The following is a 23868-nucleotide window of genomic DNA, read 5'->3' as shown; positions in this document are numbered from 1 at the left end:
CAAATTTGGAGACGCTCTCTTTCCAAAACGGCGTAAGCACATAGCAGTGACAGCACACTTAAAGCCTTTTCTGATCGTCTTCCTCGATCTCCCTCTAGGGTTTATCTCTCTCTCTGCACATTGCAATCATGGCGTCTCTAGGGAAGCTACAGCCAATTCAACTCTCCCTCTCTCAATTCTCCTCATCACTCCCCCAAAACCGATCATCACTCTCCTTCAGATCCTCACGCCGATCAACTCCATCCTTCAAATGCGCTTCCTCATCGAAACCCCAAGTCCTGCAATCACTACCTTCCCGTCTCCTCAAATCCACATGCATCACCTTCACCGCCGCAGCCGCCCTGCTCTTCGCGAATCTCCACCTCAAACCTCCTCCTCCGGCGATTGCTACTCCTCTCCCAACGACGTCGGCGATGGAGTCTCTGAAACAGAGTAACGATTCGTTAGAAGAAGAAGAGAGATCGCTCGAAGAGCATCTCGCCTCTCACCCTGAAGACGTGGCTGCTCTAAGGTCGTTAATGGAGGTAAAAATCAAATCTCGTAAGCTTCTAGAAGCGATAGAGATCATCAATCGATTGATAGAGTTAGAACCAGAGGAGAAAGAATGGCCAATCTTGAAAGCTAACATCTTTACTCACAGTGGAGACTTAGAATCAGCCAAAAGCGTCTTCGAAGAGATTCTAGCCAAGGATCCTCTCCGCGTCGAGGCCTATCACGGCTTAGCTATGGCGTATTCAGAGTCCGGTGATGATTTGAATGTAATTGAGAAGAGGATTCATGAGTCAATGGAGAGGTGCAAGAAGGAGAAGAATGTTAAGGACCTTAGGGATTTTAAGCTGCTTGTGGCGCAGATAAGGGTTATCGAGGGGAAGCATGAAGAAGCGTTGAAGCTGTATCAGGAGCTTGTGAAGGAAGAGCCGAGAGATTTCAGGCCGTATCTTTGTCAGGGGATTATTTACACGCTTCTTAAGAAGGGAGATGAGGCGGAGAAGCAGTTTGAGAAGTTTAGGAAACTTGTGCCGAGGAATCATCCGTATAGAGAGTATTTTATGGATAATATGGTTGCTACCAAGCTCTTTGCGGAGAAGGCACAGAGAGAGACGGCTGGATCAAAGAGTTGAACGGGCAATGAATGTGTTTTTGTGTTTGCAGGCTTTTGTTGATGATTTAGATGGTTGTTAGTATGGTAGTTGAGAGCATGAATTGATATCATCATCGTGTGTTGGTACTTGGTAGCATGGGTTGAATACTCAAACTCCATGGGAGTTTAAATCTTTTGCAGTGTCTGTTGAGATGTGTATAATCAAATGTTGCAGAGGAGTTTAAATGATTTGGTACATCTCTAATGCTTATAGGTGTAGGAAGAAAGTGGTGAAATGATGGCAACCTGATCATGTATTGCTTGCTTCTTTTCTGAATGTTAACGAGTTATCTCCTCTCTTCTTAGTTATAAAGTTAATGGCACGATCTTATTCTTGCTTTGGACAGCAATTAGTAGCATTTGATCTGCTGTCTATTAGTCTCGAGTCAAAGAATTGGTCTCTACAGACAAAAGAACTGTTACTGTGTTGTTTAGATGCAAAAGAAGTGTGGGAATGTCACTACCAATTGTAGCGGCTAGTTTAGTTGTTGGTGATTTTTAAAAATGTTTTCTCTTGATGAAGCTACGATGTGGTAATGTCGCTACCAAATGTTTAGTTTTAAAGCAGAGATGTTTTCGACTTATCGCTACCCTGTGGTGTTTTGAAATTATTTGTTCTCTCTTGATGAAACTAAGATCAAATGTTCACTAGCTGTGATATTAGAGGAGACATAGCCAGCTCCTTAGCCGGACCTTGATCTTTCTTTCAAGCAAGGCAAATTAGTACGGCAAAACATGACTAATATTCACAAACACTAGGTAAGATAGAACAGAAGAGGTCTTCACCGCCGTTGATCTTGTAAGGTTTTACAGAATGCTTTTGTGGTTTTGAAAATGGAAGCACAAATGCTCCCTGTAATGTCTCTTACTGAAACAGAAGTATGTGCTCCCTTTGACCTACTTGGAAACAGCTCACAAACCACCAGATTTGCTTATACTTGTTTGTAATTGTAACAGAAAAGTTAGGCAAACATTTCAATCAACTCCTATATTCACGTAGTTTGTTCTGTCCTTTTTTGGACAGCCTACTGGTGCATGAAGATATTTTGGAAGAAAAATAAACTGATGTGACGTTAAACATCGTGTTACTTTGAATCAGTGACTCTTATTTCCCTTCTCAACTTGTTTGAACTTTGAAACATAAGAATTTATATAATTTTGTAGACATTTGGTTTCTGCTTTTGTAAATCTTGTTGAGGAATGTTTTCTTGAAACAGACAATGAATATTGTCATTGCATTATAGGAAGACTATATGTGATTAATTCAAAGCTAAGTAAAACATAGCTATCCTCACTACATGTTCACTTCAAAACAAGTTTGATCTTGTAAAACATTTTCTTACAGGATTTGACAAACTCTAGAGATGTGATCTTTAATCTTTTTCGAAATATATTAGACTTTAGTGATTCTATCTAATGAGGATATTAAAGGTTCCTTCACAATCCAGCTTGGAGGATAACAATGTAAAGGGAAATCTAATGATTGCAATCCTTATTCAATGATCTTTCTTTAATTAGGTATGTGTTGGGTCGGGACTCTTGACAAATGCTACATGCATACAGTATCAAACGGTGGAATCCATTAGAATGGCAAAAAGCTTCCTGGATTAGGGAAGAAGACAAAGCTAATCGATCCACATACAAGTTAAGTTGTCCGAAAACTCATACCAGCTTGTGATCATGAAAATGCTCTCTCCTTTTGTCATTGCCTCTCTGTCTATTTGCTTCAAATTCACTTGTCTCTCATAGCACATCACATAGTATCACATCATATACAATCATTCAAACCAATTCGCGAGAATGTGGCTCCTAATTCAACTAAAAGCTAGGTTCATGCTTATTAGGTGCATGCATGGATGACTGGGAGCAGTAAACAATGAGTTTTTTGTACAAGTGAGATGGATTTTAGTAGTTAACATTTACTAATTAGAGATTTGATAAGTGTATATATAAACAGTTGAAACGAGTTATAAGATAAGTGAAGTGGGTTCCATGTACAGACATAATTGGTGTTCTTGCTTTATTTCCATTTTAGTTAGAGACACAGGATAAATCTTCGAGTCTTGCCTTTTCTGAATTGCCCCCAAAATAGATGATAATAATTATTATATTGGTTTGGTCAAATAAAAAAAATTATTATACGAGTCTGTGTCACATTTTCTGAATCTTGTATATTTTTCTATTAATCGTACGAATAGACTGACAAGATTTAGTCGTCAACTGAAACTTTTGAATGGGTCAAAACTCAAAACTGTGGAAAGGCACACTTCATCTTCTGGTTTCTGTTGTAGATCACGTGGATTTCTGGACTCTTCAACGAGGGGAACAGTTTACTGATATGCAGGGGTTTGAATGGTACTTTGTTATAATATTATTATTAAGTTGAATTTCATAATATTATTAGAATGGTGTAACAGACTAACAGTATTACGCTATAGTAAATGATTGTTTTTGACTGTTGACTGTTGAGTATACTTTAAAACCTTTTTTTTTTTTAGAAAACTTTTAAAACTTACAAGTTAATTAATTCAAACATGTGTTTTTTTTTGAAAAAAAAATCAAACATGTGTTACATTGTTTGAACATGTCGAATGTGCCACTGATTTTCTACAAAGACTACAAAAAAAGTTACAAAGCATTCGAGCATCGGTAGAAAGAGCACTAGTGTTTTTCTTTTGTATTAGTGTTTCTGAGTTTGTTTTTAATAATTAGTCGCACTTTACTAGCAAATAAAGTTTGTGCTTTTGATAATTACAAGCTACTTTAATCGTTTCGGTGACATATTTAAGCTTAACTTTCATGCATGGAAAATGAAAGCTACACACTTTCATGCAGCTGACACTCATCATGCTTCCCATGGACTCTTAAGATTTTCAACGAGATTTTCTTCCACGCGGATTTTTATTAATCTTTGTTAATTAGTCGGGATATAGCACAATATGAGCTTTTATTTTTAAACAAATTTTAGTTTTTTGTTGTTGCTAAAAGTGTAGAAAATGTGTAGTTTCTGAATCTTATTTTCTTTCACAGTTTAAAGAGACCCATGCATTAGTCATTCAAATCAGTTTTTAACAGAAAAATTACATGTAGTCAGAATTGGTCCTAAATTTTTGGGGATTAAATAAACAATTTAGTAGGAATTTTTATTTTAAAATATTTTTAACAGTTTAGAGACATCTGTTTAAGTATGTTAACTCTTAAAATTTTGGGGACTTTAGGTCAGTCAATGTTTAGCAAAAAAAAAAAAAACTCCAAAATTTTTGGGGACTTTAGGTCAACGTTTGATGCTTTTTATTTTCACACATTTTTGAGTTTTAAGACTAAATTTTACATTAACCTTAATTAAGATTCATGTATTTTCTACGTGAAAATTAAATTTCTTCGCCTTTATATAGTCTTAAAACTTTTTGAGTAGCAAATCATCCTGTAAAATCCAAATGGTTCGTAGTTGAATTCGGAAACAAGGCGTAAAACTCAATTTTTCTTGATTTCCGTCTGGAACACTTTTGTTGCTGCAAGACCAATTGGATATGAACAACGGACCGGATATTGAATATGGTATGCTTGTAGCTAACGAACTTGGCTATCTCTAGAATAGTCGAGCTACAATTCAAATTACTAGGTTAAATAGAAAAAGATCCTAAAACGGGTGAAGTCAATCGTAAAATTATATCAAAAGCTCAGAGAAAATGGCAGTAAAGTAAGGTTTGGACATAATTAAATTTCGATACAAGTGGAATGACTTTGGGTTTGAGAAATTAGGGATTAATATAAACATACAGTTTAACTTTAGTTCGATCTTTTAGACTATCTTAACATGATATTTCAAAAGCAGATTTCGCTTGACAAATGAACAAATAATAGATTATAGATGGAAATGTCTTTTTATTTTGTTGAAAAAGAAGAAGATAGAAATGTCTTTAGTAATCGAGTGAAATTGAAGGGTACTAGAAAATTCAAACTTTTATAGCACTGGACAAAGTTTAAAACAACAGTTTGCAATTGGCACATAGCAATTTTCGTTGTAACATTTAGTTTTCCGCTAGTTTATATTATCAGATGTAAGTTTCTCCACACATGTCAAACAATTAGTTGCAATCTTTGTTTATATTAATTTTAATAGGGTTGAAATTAAAAAAAAAATAGTAGAGATAAGTTGAGAAGTAATTGTAATTATAAATAGAAAATAGAAAACGTACGACTTTGTGAAACAAAACAAAAATCCAAAACAGTTAAAAAATTGAAAGAGATGGAAAACAATTTTATGTTGTGAATTCAATGAACTGAATAAGATAATACTGAGCTTTCAGAATAAATCATTGAGTGTTTTCAAGGTACATCACTATATCAGTCGTTTAAGTTTCAAAGTCTAATTGTTACATTTTACCATTTAACGGCATGAGAAAGCTTTGGTTGACCAAAAACCCCATTATAGTTTGCCATATTCAAATTTTATATATCCTTTATTCTAATAATTATAAAATCTTCATAATATAACAAATTACATCAGAATTTTAACATTGAGCTGAATAAGATTTTTTTTTTTTTTGGAACGTTTTTTTCTGTTTCCAGGGTTAATCCTGGAAGCTGAATAAGATTTTATTTTGGGTTAATCCTTAGGAATTTTTTAGTGGACCCAAAAGAAAAGGAGGAAGCAAACTGAATAAAAGTGACTTTACAGCAACACTGGTATCCATATGTTTCTTTACATATGTTTTTAAAAATATAGGTTGTTGTATTTGATGTCAAACCTAAAAATCCATATATTTCCCAGCAAATTTGTTGTAATAATAATTCATAAAGATACCATGCAAAATAAATATATGTCAAGACGTTATCATATAATATAACTCTTTTGTTTAATTTGTCTACCACGTACAGTACAGATAGAAGGAGGCCCATTTTTTGGGTCCAACTTTACATTCATATAAATCTTAAATGTAACCCCGCAAAAAAAGAAGAAGCTGAAAGTATCTTTTAATAAATTTATTTCCAATTATAAAGATTTCAATGATTGTGAGCTTCTTGAAGTTTATCACTACAAGTGATATATGGTCCCATTGATGATCCATTTGATATATTCAAAGCCATAAATTAGATATTGTAAGATTTTGGAGTGAGAAATATAGTTGGTTTGAAATGTTTGAGCAGTGAAATGAAATTACATATAAATTTAACTTATAAGATATCAAATTTGTAATTTATTGTGATTAGTAACAATAACAATACATAAATGAATAATATATATAGTTATTGTCAATAACAATTCATGTGATCTCTCTAGGCTCTAGATGATGAGTTAGTAAATGCAAAAGTTATTAGAGTTTCTGGTTTTTTGACACTGGTCATATACTCAATTACATTATATAATATATATTTTTATTAATTATATATAATGATCAACTATTGTACCATATGAGTGAACAAAAAAAAAACTATTGTACCATATGCAATCATGATGAATAGTTTCACAAAGGGAAAATTCCTTAAAAATACACTGACTAATTTTCATTTGCTAATAAAATACACAAACTATTTTGACTCCCTGTTTAATACACGAATTAATTTCCGTTGCCTATTAAATACACAAACTTTCGAAATTCGCAGGTTTTACACATAGTTTTAGACGGCGTTATCTATATTTAACGGAGGTGAAGACGATGTTAGTGTTTAATTAAACATGTGCTTAATTTATGAAAATAAAATTCCTTAAAAATACACGAACTAATTTGTATTTGTTAATAAAATACACGAACTAATTTTTATTTGTTAATAAAATACACGAACTATTTTGGATCCCCATTTAATACACGAACTAATTTTTGCTTCTCATTTAATACACAAACTTTTAAAATTTTCAAATTTTACACATCGATTTAGACGACGTCAACTATGTTTAACATGATTTAGTGGATGTCAACTATGTTTAGCAAAAGTGAAGTAGATGTTAGTGTTTAGTTAAACATGTGGTTAAACTGCGAAAGACAATTAAAAATCATTCTGATAGATTATATTGGTAGTTTTCTTCTTCATTACACTTGCATAGTGTAAATTAACCTTGATTGACGAAAAACAAGAATCAAAAACTAATTTCAAAATCAGAAACTCGTTTAAAATTACCTAGTTTTCTTCGTCATTTTTCATGACATGGAAATCAACTCCACTTTGAAGCAATATAAAATGAAATCAAAGCGAAGAAGAAGAAAAGGAACATAGTTTGATGAGTAAAAGATGTTGAAATAGATTAGGGTGTCAAACTTGAATTGATGCTAGCTTGAATATAAGGATCAATCGATTCGAGTGGTTTTGGTTGAGGGTGAGCGTGCTTTTCACATTTTAACTATACTTTTAGTTAAAACTAAAGTCATTTCTGTTAAACGTAGTTGACGTCGTTTAAATCGATGTGTAAAATCTACAAATTTTAAAAGTTTATGTATTAAATGGGAAACAAAAATTAGTTCGTGTATTAAATGGGGATCCAAAATAGTTTGTGTATTTTATTAACAAATGAAAATTAGTTCGTGTATTTTTAAGGAATTTTTTTTTCATAAATTAAACACATGTTTAATTAAACATTAACGCCGTCTTTACTTCCGTTAAACTTAGTTAACGCCGTCTAAAACGATGTGTAAAACCTGCGAATTTCAAAAGTTTGTGTATTTAATAGACAACAGAAATTAGTTTGTGTATTAAACGGGAATCCAAAATAGTTCGTGTATTTTATTAGCAAATAAAAATTAGTCTGTGTATTTTTAAGGAATTTTCCCTTTCACAAATAACAATGATGTAACTATCTCCGTAACATTTTAACTGATAGATGGTATTATGAAATTTGCGATAGCAATACTTTTTCTGCAGCACACAACCACAACGAACAGATTTACTTGTAGCACTCCAAAACTTTCCATAAACTTACATCTTATAAAATGTAATATATTGTTTTCTATAGAACCGTTAGATTTTCCATTTAGTACCGTACTCATTAGGCCTGTTCAATATGGTAATACCGAACCGAACCGAACCGAACCGAACCGAAATAGACAATATGGTTTGGTTTTGGTATATACCATTTAAACCGAATGGATATGATTTTATAAAAACCGTAGGATTTGGATATGGTTAGGTTTATAACCGAATAAACCGAATAAACCGAATAAAACCGATTAAAATAAGAACATATAAATATATACATTATATAACGCCAGGGTACATAATACGTGTAACTGATATGTTAATATGTTATATAAGTTAATTTTCTTGTTAATAAATAATACCATATACTTTTATATTAAAGAAGCCCTAATTTGAAAATACTTAAACAATAATTTAAAAAACTCACAGCAGCCGTAGGTGGAATAGTCTTCTTCTTTTAACTTTTTGCTTCTTAGTTCCTACTGCCATTGAATCATTGACTGAGTGAAGGTATCTCTTAATAATTTTCTCTTTTTGATTTTTCATGCTTTGAGAAATTGTAAAATTAGATGGTAACAAGAAATTTCTTTGAAAAAACAGAGGAGAACAAGAAGAGCTGTAATAAACTAAGTCATTGATCGTTTTGTTTGTTTCTCTGTTTCATAATCAACTAATTTTCTCTTATAGTTATTGTAGATGGGATATTGTATGGCCAATAATGCTCAATCTGCAGGACAAAAGAGGAAGCAACCAACAGAATCTTCTACCGATGCTACTAACGCTTCGATGGCAAAACCAAGAAAGCAATATGTGACTCGTTCTGATGCTTGGAAACATTTTACAAAATCTAAAGATGATCCAGAAAAGGTTACATGTAACCACTGCCCCTCAGTTCTTAAGTATAAATCAAAGTCTGGTACTAGTGTTTTGTGGACACATCATAATGCATGCAAAGGATACAGACATGCTTCTGCTTCTGCTTCTGCTTCTGACAGTCAAACGACATTGGTTAAAAGTAGTGAATCTGGTCAGCTGGTGTCAGTTGGATTTGATCAAAAAGCTTGCCGAAAAGCAACTGCTAAGATGATTGTTTTAGATGAGTTACCATTTGCATTTGTAGAACGTCCAGGCTTTGTTCAGTTTTGTGAGGTTGCTGTCCCTAAATTTGAGATTCCTTCACGTTCTACAATCACTAGGGATGTAGTCAAAATGTACATGGAAGAAAAAGCCTTTCTAAAGAGCCTGTTCAGTAAGAATAAGCAAAGGTTGTGTCTGACTACAGATTTGTGGACTGCTTCTACTACTAGTATAAGCTATATGGTAATCACTGCTCACTTCATCGATGAGAACTGGTGCTTAAAAAGGAAAATCATAAGTTTCAAGCCTGTCCCTGATCATAAAGGAGAGACAATTGCAAAACGTCTCAAGAGCTGTATGATGGAATGGGGAATCGAGAAGATTTTCACTATCACTGTTGATAATGCTCATAGCAATGACAATGCTATTAGACACTTCAAAGAAAATTACCTGAAGTATATGAGCTTTAACATTGATTATTTTATTTGCTTATTTTGTTACTCTTTGACATTGATTATTTATAAGATGAACGTTTTGATAAATGATAGCTTTAACAACATGACTCTTTAAAATTCATATAATATATAACCAAACTAAATAATAAGTTTTTCTTTGGTATAAAACCGAATAAACCGAAAACCGGTAGTATAAAAACCGAACCAAACCAAATTAGATATGGTTCTAATATGGTATCTAATTTTTATAAACCGAAAAACCGAAAAACCGAAAAAAAACGAACCGAAACCGTACCGAAACCCGGATTGGACAGGCCTAGTACTCATAGAACACGAAATAATTGCAAAATGAATTTAGTGAGTTGAAAATTGGTTCAAATAAGAGTATCTCCAATCCCACTTTATTTTTCACTTTAAAATAGAGTTTCGAGTAAAAAATGTTTCAATGGTATTCTATTTCAAAAATAGATTTACTTCAAATATAAAGTAATTTTTTTTTGTTCATCACTCTATTTTTTACTCTAAAATAGAGTACTATTGGAGCAAACTCAAACTCTATTATAAAGTTACTTTATTTTAAAATAAAAAATAGAGTAAACCATTAGAGATGGTTTTAGTACACCACTTTAACGATTACTAATATCTTCCACTATATGTCACAAGGCATTGACGGAATAAAATCCATACGAAGAAAAAGTCAAAACAGATTACATCATATAAATTCAAATGCTTTCTCTGAATAAAATGTTAAAAAAAAAAAAAAATCTGGTAACTGTAACTATTCATTTTCATATTTATCCATTACATAATATATCTGCAGGAAAACTATTTAGTAATTTTATAGCATTAACACAGAAAGAACCTCAAATTTACCAAACTTCTACAAAAAAAAAAAACACATAATAATCTTTAAAAAAAAAAAATAGAATCTGTCATTTTTCACTGTCACCTCAAGTAGAAACAGATGCTCTTGAAGAAGAGAACTCAGATTCAGCCACATTGCTCTTCCTTGTGGTGAACGATTGCTTACAATGCTTAATAGCTCCTTCAATGGAGTTGTCAACCTCCGAGCTCGCATTGCTGCTTCTCATCAGCGTCTGCAGATCCAAAGACCCGTTTGATCCAAAACTGAACGAAGACGAAAGTGACGACCTCGAGGAAGAAGACAAGGAAGAACATTTTGCTTGAGAATGCCTCTGTATTACACCAGAGAACGAACTTCTGTGACTCAATGGAGGATTTGAGGATTCTTGTTTCCCTAGTGGGTTCTTGTTTTTCGAGGATTTAGAGTTCTTGATCCCGATCTCTGATGAATCTGAGCATCCTTGTCTTGAGAAGAGAGATCTTATGTAAGCACGTGAGGCCTTGAGCTTCTGAGTTATCAATGACTGTTTGATCTTTTTGCTCTTTCCAAGATTCTCGCTGAGCTCGTCTTGGCCTCTTACTTCGATCTCGCTGCTACTGAATCTCCCTGGCAAAAATGCGGCGGCGCGTGGGGAAATCGGAGTATCTTTTTCTGCAGTGGAGGAGGAGGATGCGAGAAGCTTTTGGACCATTTGGAGACGAGGAGGGAGGTGGAGAGGAAGGAGTTGACCTTTGTAGAAGAGATCGTCGGCGGGACATGTGGTGGATTCGCCGGAAGCTACGGCGGAGGAGCACATTTGGAACTCGAACTCTCGGTTTTGCGGTGGCGAGGAGGTGACGTCGAAGCTGATGAAGCTTGAGGAGTGAGAAGTAGAAGAAGAAGAAGAGAGATTGATCTCCATGTCTATGTAATCATCATCATAAGACATAACTTGTGTTCTTGTTTCAGGTTCATGCAACTCCATTACGTATGTATGTAACTGTGTCTGAATCTTTCTCTCTCTTTCTCTTTGTGTGGTTACTTACTTCAAGGGGGACTCAGAGAACTGAGAAGAGCTCATGGGAGGTTGTGAGGAGGGAAAGAGCATCTTTTAAAGTGATATTTCTTCAATTTATTGTTATTTCTTTCTTTTTTTCATTTTTAAAATAAATAAATGCCTAGGTGGCTACTACTATTATTTTTTCTCAGTTTTATAACATTTGAATTTTTATACTTTAATTATGTAGTAAGTAAAGATTGTAATACATCCAAACTATGTAATTATTTTATCGTCGAAAAGATTTCCATTTTCTTTAGGGGTTTCCTCATTTTGATATCACGATTTCAAACTTTACCGTTGTATAGACTTTTATTAATTAAAGAATATGTTTTTTTTTTGGAAAACTAAAGAATATATTTTTAATTAATAAAAAATACATTAAACGTACACACAATATATATGGGTTATTACTGCGAGTCTACCTATATGATTGGTGGGTTCTACAATAGAGTAAAAACGGTATAACAACAGAATGGGGATGAAACTATAACTTGTGATTAATATATTAATTTAAGTATGAATGTGCTAATTAAGCCTTAACTTCCATTAAAAATGCAATTTCCCTTACAGACTCATCGACTCCCCACTTTATCAGAATACTAAAAATAGAAGCTCAAAGTTTTAAATACACGAAGTGGATGGTGTCATGGTGGTTTAATGGTATTTGTTCATTTGAATTGAGTGTCTAGCTAGTTACTAATTTAATCAAATTAGGAAGGGTGGTTTACACATCAATCTTCTCCCGAATACCAAGAAAATAATAACCAAAAACCTAGAATTTTGAAAGTTTCATACAAAATAGATTCCAAAATACCACTGGAATCTTAAACATAGTATTATCTTAAATAACTAGTTTGTAACAAATCCCAAAATTTAAAAAGGAATTCATAAATAATATGGTGAAATTCACATGACGGTTGGACTCAACACGAAGATCATCAAGAAAGTGTGAAGGCAACAACACTTCTAAAGTTTATTGTCTTTGCTTAATTTGTCCCTTTTTTCCTGTACATGGAATATTTTTAACTTTTTATATATAAAAATTCAGTTTTGTATATACATAAGAAAGAATAGTCCGTTAAAACTACATTTGAAACCATTACAAATAGCGAGGATGAAACAAAAAAATATAATCGACAAATGAGTTTGTTGATCACTTGATCTATTTTGAAGTCCTCAATAGATTTTGTTCACATTCCGCTCGTACTCTTTGCCCCTTTGCAACCTTAAACTGTTTTTCGATTTTCTACTTTTCGATAAATACACATGTTGCTACTAACTTCACTAAAACCAAAGTTTGGTTTTCAACTTGAATACTAAACTGTCCATCGTGATCCACAATACTAAACCCTTTTTTTGTTTGACAACCACAATACTAAACCTAATACTCCAACTTAACTAATTAAGATATAGACTTGGGTGTAGATCTAAAATTACTATATATATCTGAAAAAGAAAAAAATATGGGAATTGCTGACACAGTACAATACTTAACAAGATGGCTGTTTAATTGGAAAACACAGATTTAGTTTACTTATTTAAGACACTGATACTCCGTTCTACACCCAAATTCTAAAAACCATGAAAGGGTTGAATACTAACTTCATTTACAAATCTCGTATCCAAAAATTAGCAGTTCGCCCCAGTTAGTCCGCTTTCTTTAGATAAAACACATGTATATATGTGTGTGTGTCCAGGGGCGGACACATGTGCATGGGTATGGAATCATGTGCTCTCTATTCTTTTTTATTTTTTCTTAAATAGTTAAAGTTTATTTGGTTAACTTTCTTAATTTAAAGAAGATTATGCAAAAGTGTTCCTAATCTTTTTCTTTTTAATATCGGTGCCTCCAGCTATAAATGTGTCTAGATCCGCCACTGTGTGTGAATGACAACTGTCCCATAAAAAAACTTTTCAAAACCAATCTACAATCTACGAACACTAGCTGATTGCACACAGAAAATATTCATGTAGTGACTAGTGAGTATATATAAATTGTAGCTACAAGTTTATAGCAACAATACTGACTAAAAATGACACTGTTATGACTAACCAACCGTACCAAACTAACCCAACAATTTCCTCAGAGTTTAGCAAAGAGAGAAATACAAAACGGCTATAAGACCAAACATCACTCCACACAAAACTCACGGTCATAGCCATGCTAATAAGATTATAAAAATTAAGTACATAAATCATAGCCATACTTGGAGCAAAGAAAAGAAAATATTCTCTATTATTTCCCTCGTGTCTCATTGGCCACAATAACAACGGTCACGTGAACAGCAAATGAGCACAAACGGTAGCTGACGAAAGTCGCAATCTTTTATAAGAAAAATCACAACTGTTTTGTTTCAAAATGCACACCTCTAGCTTGTTTATACGTATCAAAAAGTTATATATTTAATCTATAAAGGGTAATAATTGTTGCAGGTTGTATGCGTTAGTGGACATAGCACCTTTCATCCCCACAGGCGAATTCTATTTTCTCAAGTCTTTTCGCTTTCTACTTTCTTTATTCATTAAACAATCACATGTAAGTTATATACTATACTGTCCCTTTTCTATCAAGTAAGGAAACTTAGCAATAAGATAAAAGTAAGTTTACTTTATACGTCGTATTTATACATTCGGTCATTCGTTGTTAATATTTAGTTGGTAATTTCGTACAAATCATGTCTTAATTTGATGTTGGAGTGAACTGAAGTGGGAACTCTGTCGTACACAGCGAAGTACATAAACAGCTGAGTGACTTCTTCTCTATTTCAATCATTGAAACACCTCAAAAAAGTAAATGCTTACCAAGAATCTAAAGTTTCAGCATTCTGATACTGAACAGATACATAAAGATGTGGAATGATGAACACCTACACTTGCAACTTCCAAAAACATCCCAAACTGTAAATAAACAAACGACCGATGAGTCAAATCCAACAAAAAAAAGTTACTCTAACTTATACTATATGGTTGGCCCCTATATGGTTTAAATAACATAACAAAGAATAAGTAAATAATGAAAATAGGATTGGAAAGTTAATCCCTAAATTAAACAAAGAACCAAAGTAGGAATAAGATTCAGAGTAACTTGAAAACAAATCATTTATATTCCACTGATGTGTTAATGGAGTTGAGTAGTGGGAAGCCTCTCAGTCAAAACATATGCACACCATAAAACCACCACACTTCATATAAAGGTCTCCACACTTGATATTAATGTGGACCTACCTTTTTCTATTGTTGTTATCGTTCCTTACCCTTTTTTTTTGAAACTTATTGTTCCTTACTCCACCTTATAATAAGTGGAGGACTTCAAACTGTAAACGAGCAGCTGTATCCTTAGCTACCACGTAATTCGAATTTGAACCTCTTGAAATATTATTAAAAACTGTTCAGGTAGGACTCAGCCAAGACACCAGATGATAACAACAAAAACTATTCGACTGCTTTTGCAGTTTCTACCAAAAATATGTCAATCAAATCAAATTGGATCTCATTATTTGTCTAACTTTTAAATATTTTTTTTAGCTTTGTTATTTTGTGATCCAGTTGAAGCAAACAAGTTGTGACAGTGTCACAGTGCTTACAAAAATATGGTTATAATACTGAATGATAAAATTTAAATAGAGGATAATAGTTTGATCGTTTGTTTTGTTTGCTTTTGCATAATTGTTTATTTGTTAAACTATTGTTTTTATTTTGTTTCAAAAAGAAAAAAACAAAACTTTCAGTTGTGTGTGTGTGTCCCGAGTTTGTTATTTATATGTCTGATGAAAAATTCAAATCTTTGTGTTTCTTGTAAAAAGTATATTTACATTTTAACTTAAAGACCCAAACATAAATATCTCAACGTCTGAAACAACTGGATTCTCAGTTTTTTTTTTTGAACACCGGATGCTCGGTTAACTGAGTTCAAATATTCTTGTTAGTAGCGTAGCTGCGTAGAGGACGTACCAATCAATCTGAATATACAAATTCTTTTGGTAGGTTCAATAGGCAGTAAACGTATTGTTTTGTATGAAGGTGTCGACAAATCCATTTAGTTCGGTAGAGGACGTACCAACCACACTCAATGCATTTCCAATTCACGTTTTTTTTCAAACCAAATTTGCAACAAGGCAAGAAACATTTGCCCTCGTAGTTTCCACGATATTTTGTGACAATGATGTTAAACATATCAACTAGCTAGAGAGGAAAATGAAAGTTTTTTTTTGTAACAGCATAGGTAGAAGGAATTCACTTTTAACTTAATTGGGAGCTAATTCAGTAAATACTATTTAAATACATTGATAATATGTATCTCAAATTAGAAACTCAAAAAAATAAACTTGTGAAATCTCTTTTATTTTAACTAAGAGTTTATTAATATTTTGTATATCATCAAGTCGAGTTTCTAGTTTAGGAAAAGACAAATTATAACCGGAGCCTCCAACTTTTGTTGTAAAAGGTTCACAGCTGTGAGTAACGACATTTGGATTCGAATCCGGTTATCCGAAACGCTTTAAATGGAAAGAAAACGTAGATTATGTGAATTTCATGGTGATTAGTCTCTTAACTTAGAAAGCTTTTGGAATCACACCACAATTATCCAAAGAAAAAACGAATTATGTAGATTAGTAAAAAAAAGACATAGAGAAGATCAGACATGAGTTTACGTAAGAAGTATTATGTAAAATTATCGGTTGTATAGTCGTTTGTATAATATTTTTCATAATTTGTAATATAAATAAATTAGCCATAAAAACTTATAATATATTTATTGTCTTATAACTTTAGAAGTAAAAAATTTCAGTAAGTTAATTAGAGTTATAGTCCTCTACCTCCGTCATCTACTACAGCAACAAATAACAAAACAAAATGTAACATCGAGAAAGTCTTGACTAACATTACTTGACACATATAATCATTGCATGGATTTTTGTTCGTTTAGAAACATTTGGTTTCTAGAGATTACAACATGTTTATGCAGGAAAGAATCGAACGAACTACAGAACCAATTGCAATGAGTGCCACAAGAGGTCGCAGATACAAATCTGCCTGAAAGCTACCACGGTTAAAATATCTCCATGATCCATAAAACATCATTCTTTATTATGGCTTTCCTTTTAGGCCCAACAGATTGATATACCCAAATTGCTGGGCTCGTTATAATTTGAGGCCCAACAGATTGCAATACCGCGAGGAGGTTCTTACCTCTTAGTCTTAGCCGTCGGTTTAGGGGACCCACATTAAACCATTACCGTTGGATTAAGTCGGTTCAATATAAAAAGCCCTCATAACTCTGGCTACCATACGCTGTTCTTCCCCCTTTCGGTTTCGAAATTAGGGTTTCCCTCTGTGCTCTCCTTTAATCACCAGGTATTAACAAATCGACTGAATCTGATTGTTTGGATTGAGATTTAGTGTTTCTCGAGCTCAGATTTGGGTTTTTGATTGGCTTTATGCTTCTACTGTGTTGGGTTTGCGAAGTTCTCTCTTTGTCTCCCAAAAACTCAAATCTGATTGTTTTGGATTGAAAGTTAGGGTTTTTCGAGCTCAGATCTAGGTTTTGAATTGGTTTGATGCTTATGCGGTGTTGAATTAACTTGCCCTTTTTGTAGTTTGGAAGATGCCTAGGTATGATGATCGTTACGGGAACACTCGTCTGTACGTTGGACACTTATCATCCAGAACTCGTACCAGAGACCTTGAACGCCTTTTCAACAGATACGGAAGGTAGCTGAGTCTTCTTCTTAACCTCTTATCTATGAAAAATGAAATACTTTGATTTCTATGTGTTGTTGGGGATGAATGAGAGTCTCAATGTGCTGTCTCACATATTTTAGTAATATATTGTAGTTTGATATGTGTCTTTAGAGGTACAGTGTATGCTTTTGACGCTGACTTTGTTAATTTATGAGAAGTTTGTTTGTTATTGTACATATGCAGATAATTAACACTATGTATTGAAGGCATAGTTCTAGCAATATATATTTTTTTTTGTAACCTTGAGGAAAACTTCTGGATCTAGTTATAGTGCATGCTCTTAAAACTAACATTGTTAATCTATGAGAAGTTTGCTTGTTACTGTGCAAAGGGACATATGCAATAAGTATCGAGGAGAATAGTTCTAGTAATATATTATTTTTTTGTATACGTGAGGAAAAATTAAGGATCTAGGGTATAGTGTATGCTTTTAACTTGGATGATCTTATTGAAGGTCTCTGGGATTTTGCCTAAACCTGGAGGTATTTGATGAATGGTGTTTGATGATTGGTGTGTGATGAATGGATTGGGTGGTCTTGGCGGAAATTCTCGCCAGGTGTATAGAGGACGCCTCGGCGGTTCTGTTTGTAGTGTGTTTTTTACTAAGTGTTTTGATGGAACATGGAGACTCAGTCTCTAAAATGGTGTTTAAAGTAACGATGGCCTTACCTTTTCTGCCAACAATTTCTTTCTCAGAGTGCGAGATGTGGATATGAAGCGGGATTATGCCTTTGTTGTAAGTCAAATCTCTTTTTATTATAAGGTTGTTGTTGTTGTGAACTATGCATGATGTGGGCAAATACACACTGTGCGTGTTGCTTTTCTCCCTCATATCTTTTGCAAAACAGGAATTTAGTGATCCTCGTGATGCTGATGATGCGAGACATTACTTGGATGGACGAGACTTTGATGGGAGTCGCATCACAGTGGAGTTTTCAAGAGGGGTGAGTATTATTTAGTTTGGATCTCTCTATTCAAGGCTCTTACTGTGTTTGTCAAAGTCATGGATATATAATATGTTTGTATGATAGGCACCTCGTGGCTCTCGGGATTATGACAGCAGAGGCCCACCTCCTGGATCAGGTCGCTGCTTTAACTGTGGTCTTGACGGTCATTGGGCTCGAGACTGCACTGCAGGAGACTGGAAGAACAAGTGTTACCGCTGTGGTGAAAGAGGACACATTGAGAGAAACTGCAAAAACAGTCCCAAGAAGCTCAGGTATTCAATATATCATATATTGTAGATTCTTTCGGTTTAGAAAGATGAAATCATCCTTGTAACATTTTTTGGTTGTATGTTATAGGCGGAGTGGAAGCTACTCCAGGTCACCTGTAAGATCCCGTTCTCCTCGTCGTAGAAGAAGCCCAAGCCGTAGCAGGAGCCTTAGCCGTAGCCGAAGCTACAGGTTAGTTGCTTGTAAACTTCATCTTCATGGTTTGTATTTAGATGTTTACATGGTTAGAAGTTAGAACCTAAGAACATGATCTCTCTAATCGTTGTCTTTTGATTTTGTTTGTTTATGGTCAGCCGCTCAAGATCCCCTGTGAAAAGAAGAGAGAGAAGTGCAGAGGAGAGATCTCGCAGTCCAAAGAGAATGGAGGACTCTCTATCGCCAAGAGGCAGAGACCGTAGTCCGATTATGGATGATGAAGGTAGCCCAAGGATCATAGACGGGACCCCTCCACCTTCTCCAAAGCTTGAAAAGCCAGCAGGATCAGACCATGATGGTGGTAGCAGCCCTCAAGACAATGGTAATGGAAGAAACACTGTTGCCAGTCCTGCTGTGGGACGCAGCGCCGACAGTCCGAGAGAAGACCGGAGCCCCGTTGATGATGATTACGAGGCCAACCGTGCTTCACCTAGAGGAAGCGAGTCTCCTTGACTTTGATGGCTCATGGCCTCAGGGTTGCTGGTGCTCTAGCATGTTGTACTATTGAATGAGTCTGCCCCAGATATTTCCTTTCTCTTTCATGTATGTTTGCTTTGGATCTTCTTAAGTTCATGTTGTCAGGAGTTCTTTCTTTTTACCCTGTTGAGATGATGGTTAAACTTGTAAGACATAAAATGGTTGGCTTTTCATTTTCAGACTTCAAAGGTTGTTGAAAGTATGGATTATTAAAAAAACATCAAGTTGAGAAACCATGGCTGCTCCAACACTAACAGCTATTCTTTCAGCTTGTGCGCGCTCTGGCGAATCAGAGATGTATTGGGTAATAGAGGGTTTGGATGAGTCAATGAGGGACAAAGAATATATCATGAAAAAGAGCTTGGTGCAGCTTATTGATCTTTGTTAAACATCATCCTCCTATGCATTTACTTCCCCTCAAGTTAACTGAGTTCAAAAAATTTCCTGGTGGGCTACTAAGGGAGTTACTATGTACTGATTTTTGTCCTTTGTGGGGGATTTTCAAAGAGTTGCTATTTATTTTCCCATGATTTGTACTTTCCCCTTTGTTGTTGTAGTTGAACAGTTAGTAAAATTAAACCCAAAAGCTAATAACTTGAGAGTTATTAAGTGATCTTGATTGAAGTGGTGGTATTCCTAAATCCTAATGAGAGGTTGGGAGCATTAATATTCTGCATGCATATTGAGTTTTAGATCTATGGAGGGTCACAAGATTTTCCCCCTAAATTTATTAATGTCGGTACCGTCCGAAACTTATACTCCCGTCTTGTTTTTGATACATCAACAATAGTGAAATGCCGCCTAACACAAGAAGCATAACAAATGAATACACATATAAATGCAACCATGAAACTTTTAAAATTTTACGTTTGGAGAGTGTGATATTTTTGACAAAGAGATTTGTGACACTTGGTACAGCTAGAAGAGTATAACAGTTATGTTTTTTTTTCCTTTGGAATTAACGTCAAAGAACATTATGGATTTATATCTTAGCAACACCAATCAGTGTGATTCCTCTTGTTCACATGATTTTTGTCGTCTCATATAATAACGTAACAGTGAAACTTATAATTATAGTTTTTTTTTTGATAAAGGTCTTTGAAGTGCGAGAGGTTTACAAACTCACGGGAGAATTGCAGATTCCTGTCTCTGCCAAAATATCAAAGGTAACTGTCGTTTTGCTTACAAACAAGCTTATTTATTGTCCCTACACAACAGAATCTGTTTTTCTTTCAAATATAACTTCAAATTTTCTGGGGGGGTGTAGGTTTGTTGTCTCTCAAGTTAGTGGGTTTGGATCTGTGGAAGAGTATTGTGGTAAGTTGATATGTTCCTTACTGAATGAATAATAAATGTTAATCATAATGACATGATATAACATCACACTGGTCTTATTATTGTTAGTTTACCCTTTTTGCAGTTAGTAGTGAAGTTCAGCTATAAGCTTTTACCACTTTGGTTCTGGTTGTTGAATATTTAAAAGAAAAGCTGTATGACAATTGATACCTTCAATTACAACACAAGATGCAGGTGGGTTTCTGTCTCTCTCTATATATAAATGTATTTGTTAGTATTTGTATGAATTTACCCTATAAGAAATTCTACATAGAGGTCTACTGAGAACAAGCTCTGCAAGTAAGAAGATGGAAGAAGAAGAGAAGGAAGGCATGAGAACCGTGGAGTGTCTAAGAGGGAGACTACTTGCTGAGAGGCAAGCTTCAAGGTCTGCTAAAGAAGAAGCAGAGCTCATTACCAAAAAGGTAATTCTTGTTTTAAGAAAGCTTTTGGTTCAAGATCTGAGTCTAATCAAGAACCAATATAGAGTCATTCTTTTTTCTTTTTTTTTGGTCAAACCTTTCTTTCCACTATTACCAATAAAGAGTCATTCTTGTTGCTTAAGTACCAAGAGAGAGTCACTTGCTCTGTTCCCTTTCATCTGGGTTTGGTAAAATGCTGATTTTTGTTTCAAAATATCTCTTGAAAACAGATGGAAGAGCTGGAGGAACATCTGAAAGAAGAGATCAGATTAAGGGAGAAAGCAGAGAAGCGACTAAAGTATCTGATGAGAAAGCTTGAATACATAAAAGGGTCACGCAGTTCTGAGAGTTCATCTGAAGCTTCTTGTTTGTCATATGTTTCCACTTCAGCGTCCAAAGAAGAAGAAAAAGAAACCCATGAAAATGAAAATGTGAAGGAGGATAAAATTGATCAAGCAACTGAAAATGTTGATTCCGCGGAGAAAAAGCCAAGTTCAAAGCTCAAAGATGGGTCCTCTGGTGAAGCAAGTGTTGTTGCTTCAACCTCAAGTCATGAAGGAGAATCACAGGCTGGTGAAGATTTTTTAAACTGGTCAGATACACTTTAAGCGTTCAAGAATCAAGAGATACATTTCTCATCCCCTAGACAACCTTGATTCAGATTTCAGAACAGTTTCTCCCTGAAGCTACAGCTACTAATAATACTATAGTATAATATTTTGTGGAATCTTGATGGGTTAAGGCATGAAACTGAAGAAGGTACAGAGGAAAAATGGAGAAAAAGAGAAAGGAAAGAGAAGGGGCATGTGACCATGAAGGGATTAATTGGGGTTTTAGGGACACATTTGAGTTGGGCAGTAGTATTAAATTCAAAGTGTCTCTTTCTTGTGTTTTATTTTTGTTATCAAAGAATGAAAGTGACGTTTCTTGGAAACTAGTCATGTTACCGCATAAATTATACCATTCATTACAATTCAGAGATTGGCTTGTGTTCTTTTTTTTTTTCTTTTTTCATTTCTACTGAACTAGTCGTCTAATTATGTTTGATATTATCGTTTTGATGCATTAGTATATCTAATGTCCGTTTGATTTTATGAATAAAATTTGCTTGTAAATTGTGTTAATGTTGTAAACGGTGTGACAAAATGAGTAAGTGCATGTCCTTACAGTAAATTTGCAAACTCAAGATCCTAGCATTGTTGATGGCAGCAATAGAGATAAACTTGAACCGGTCTGCATGTCGCATCGTTAGCTTCTATACAACAAACGAGATACGAGTATTAGTATTGTTAAGACGTCCATTTCGAGAATTCAAAAGAGATAGTGAATACAAAAATGATGGATCATCAGTCCTACTCTACGACAAAACCCAATGGGCCCATTATGCGAGCCCATCTGGGCCCAATAAATCGATCCAAGAGATTTAGGGTTTCGATTAATTCATTTGAGAGCTACCACCTTCTTCTTCAAGCAGCAGCGGCTGAAAAGAAACTAAGTTCTCTTCTCCACACGACACTTACAGAGATTAAGGTATTATTCCTTTTCATCTTCCTCTGCTTTGTCGGTTCTCTTGTAGCTCCGTATCTTGCGTGTTCTCAGCTAATCCTCTGTCGACCTTCCCAGCCATGGCCGCCGCCGTAGAAATCGACGCTGAGATTCAGCAGCAGCTTACCAACGAAGTCAAGCTCTTCAACCGCTGGAGCTTCGATGACGTCTCGGTAATTTCCTCTCTACCCTTGGCATCATTAATCTATTATGATTCAAGAGTTACATTAGCTTCATTGTCTGAATTAAACATAACTTCTGGAGATGAATAACTTTTAGTAATGTTTCGTTTCTTGTCCGAAAAAGTGTTGTCTTTTTGTTCTTGTCAATGCATTCTGGTTCCTGAGATGCTGTTTGGTTTATGTTGACATCAATGGCAATGTTCTTCCTAGTATCGCAAATGTTTGAGCTAAATTTTTGTTCTTTTTTTATGTGTGTTCGTGTAGGTCACAGACATAAGTCTTGTTGACTACATTGGTGTTCAGCCTGCGAAACACGCAACCTTTGTTCCCCACACCGCTGGAAGATACTCTGTGAAGAGGTTCAGGAAGGCTCAATGCCCTATTGTTGAGAGGCTCACTAACTCTCTCATGATGCACGGGAGGAACAACGGTAAGAAGTTGATGGCTGTGAGGATCATCAAGCACGCCATGGAGATTATCCACCTCTTGACTGACGCCAACCCTATTCAAGTTATCATTGACGCCATTGTTAACAGGTAAGTCACTGAAACTTTGTACATTATTGCGTGTTGCCTCTATGAATGGTTTTCTCATGATGTTTGTTTATTGGGTGAGACAGTGGTCCACGTGAAGATGCTACTAGGATTGGATCGGCTGGTGTGGTTAGGAGGCAGGCCGTTGATATCTCTCCTCTAAGACGTGTGAACCAAGCTATCTTCTTGCTCACCACTGGTGCACGTGAAGCTGCCTTCAGAAACATCAAGACAATCGCTGAGTGCCTTGCTGATGAGCTCATCAATGCTGCCAAGGGATCTTCCAACAGGTAATACTCCTTCTATTGTCTGTCTCCTAAATGTCTTCCCAGTTGTGTTTGTTAGCAGCTAATACTAATAGCATCTTGTCTTGTCTGTCTTTGCAGCTATGCCATCAAGAAGAAAGATGAGATTGAGAGAGTTGCTAAGGCCAACCGTTAAGGGATCTTCATTTTCCCTGAGTTTGCATTGTATCTCAAAGACCTCTTTGTGCTGTTTTCATTAGCTTTTGGATACATTTAAAAAGTTTCTTCTCTATCTTGGATGAAGTTTTGACGCTTTAAACCACTTTTGTTCTTGATCAAATGGTTTCATCTTTAAGAATATTTGATCTTTATATAAGTAGGTATCTCTAATCTAAAAGTTGTTTAATTACAATGATTATATATATATACACTAGGTGTTGGTCCGCCCTACGGGCGGGTGAATTTACA

The 23868-nt window shown here is 34.8% G+C and overlaps 5 protein-coding genes across 7 annotated transcripts; 4 read left to right on the top strand and 1 right to left on the bottom strand.

Annotated features, from left to right (window-relative positions):
• Positions 1–18: 18 nt before the first annotated feature.
• LOC106392787 (protein SLOW GREEN 1, chloroplastic) lies at positions 19–1339 on the top strand. The gene has a single exon (XM_013833572.3). It carries the CDS (start codon positions 129–131, stop codon positions 1119–1121), a length of 993 nt encoding a protein of 330 aa, XP_013689026.2. The 5' UTR covers positions 19–128; the 3' UTR covers positions 1122–1339.
• A 9001-nt stretch (positions 1340–10340) lies between these two features.
• Positions 10341–12071, bottom strand: LOC106420132 (probable membrane-associated kinase regulator 3). Its single transcript, XM_013860975.3, has one exon. The coding sequence runs from the start codon at positions 11412–11414 to the stop codon at positions 10536–10538; it is 879 nt and encodes a 292-aa protein (XP_013716429.2). The 5' UTR covers positions 11415–12071; the 3' UTR covers positions 10341–10535.
• A 4639-nt stretch (positions 12072–16710) lies between these two features.
• On the top strand, positions 16711–19320 carry LOC106392773 (serine/arginine-rich splicing factor RS2Z33). 2 transcript variants are annotated; one of them, XM_013833560.3, is made up of 7 exons: positions 16711–16844; positions 17087–17201; positions 17928–17967; positions 18080–18175; positions 18263–18450; positions 18536–18637; positions 18760–19320. In XM_013833560.3, exons 2-7 carry the CDS (start codon positions 17095–17097, stop codon positions 19112–19114), a joined length of 888 nt encoding a protein of 295 aa, XP_013689014.1. In that variant the 5' UTR covers positions 16711–16844; positions 17087–17094; the 3' UTR covers positions 19115–19320. The 2 variants fall into 2 exon arrangements, with proteins under 2 accessions (XP_013689014.1, XP_013689019.1); XM_013833565.3 differs by having other exon boundaries at positions 16796–16844; positions 17686–17967.
• An 861-nt stretch (positions 19321–20181) lies between these two features.
• Positions 20182–21876, top strand: LOC106420122 (myosin heavy chain, skeletal muscle, adult-like). 2 transcript variants are annotated; one of them, XM_013860964.3, is made up of 5 exons: positions 20182–20304; positions 20406–20455; positions 20559–20668; positions 20748–20898; positions 21126–21876. In XM_013860964.3, the coding sequence occupies exons 3-5, from the start codon at positions 20631–20633 to the stop codon at positions 21501–21503; spliced, it is 567 nt and encodes a 188-aa protein (XP_013716418.1). In that variant the 5' UTR covers positions 20182–20304; positions 20406–20455; positions 20559–20630; the 3' UTR covers positions 21504–21876. The 2 variants fall into 2 exon arrangements, with proteins under 2 accessions (XP_013716418.1, XP_022573269.1); XM_022717548.2 differs by lacking the exon at positions 20182–20304 and having other exon boundaries at positions 20314–20455.
• Positions 21877–22306: 430 nt separating this feature from the next.
• Positions 22307–23776, top strand: LOC106392764 (40S ribosomal protein S5-1-like). The gene is made up of 5 exons (XM_013833556.3): positions 22307–22425; positions 22519–22613; positions 22887–23158; positions 23242–23445; positions 23542–23776. Exons 2-5 carry the CDS (start codon positions 22521–22523, stop codon positions 23594–23596), a joined length of 624 nt encoding a protein of 207 aa, XP_013689010.2. The 5' UTR covers positions 22307–22425; positions 22519–22520; the 3' UTR covers positions 23597–23776.
• Positions 23777–23868: the final 92 nt, after the last annotated feature.

This window comes from Brassica napus, chromosome A3 (genome assembly GCF_020379485.1).
Source record: "Brassica napus cultivar Da-Ae chromosome A3, Da-Ae, whole genome shotgun sequence".
Lineage (NCBI taxonomy): Eukaryota > Viridiplantae > Streptophyta > Magnoliopsida > Brassicales > Brassicaceae > Brassica > Brassica napus.
Note: the sequence above shows the minus strand (reverse complement) of the source record. Positions and strands in the feature narration are given on the sequence as shown.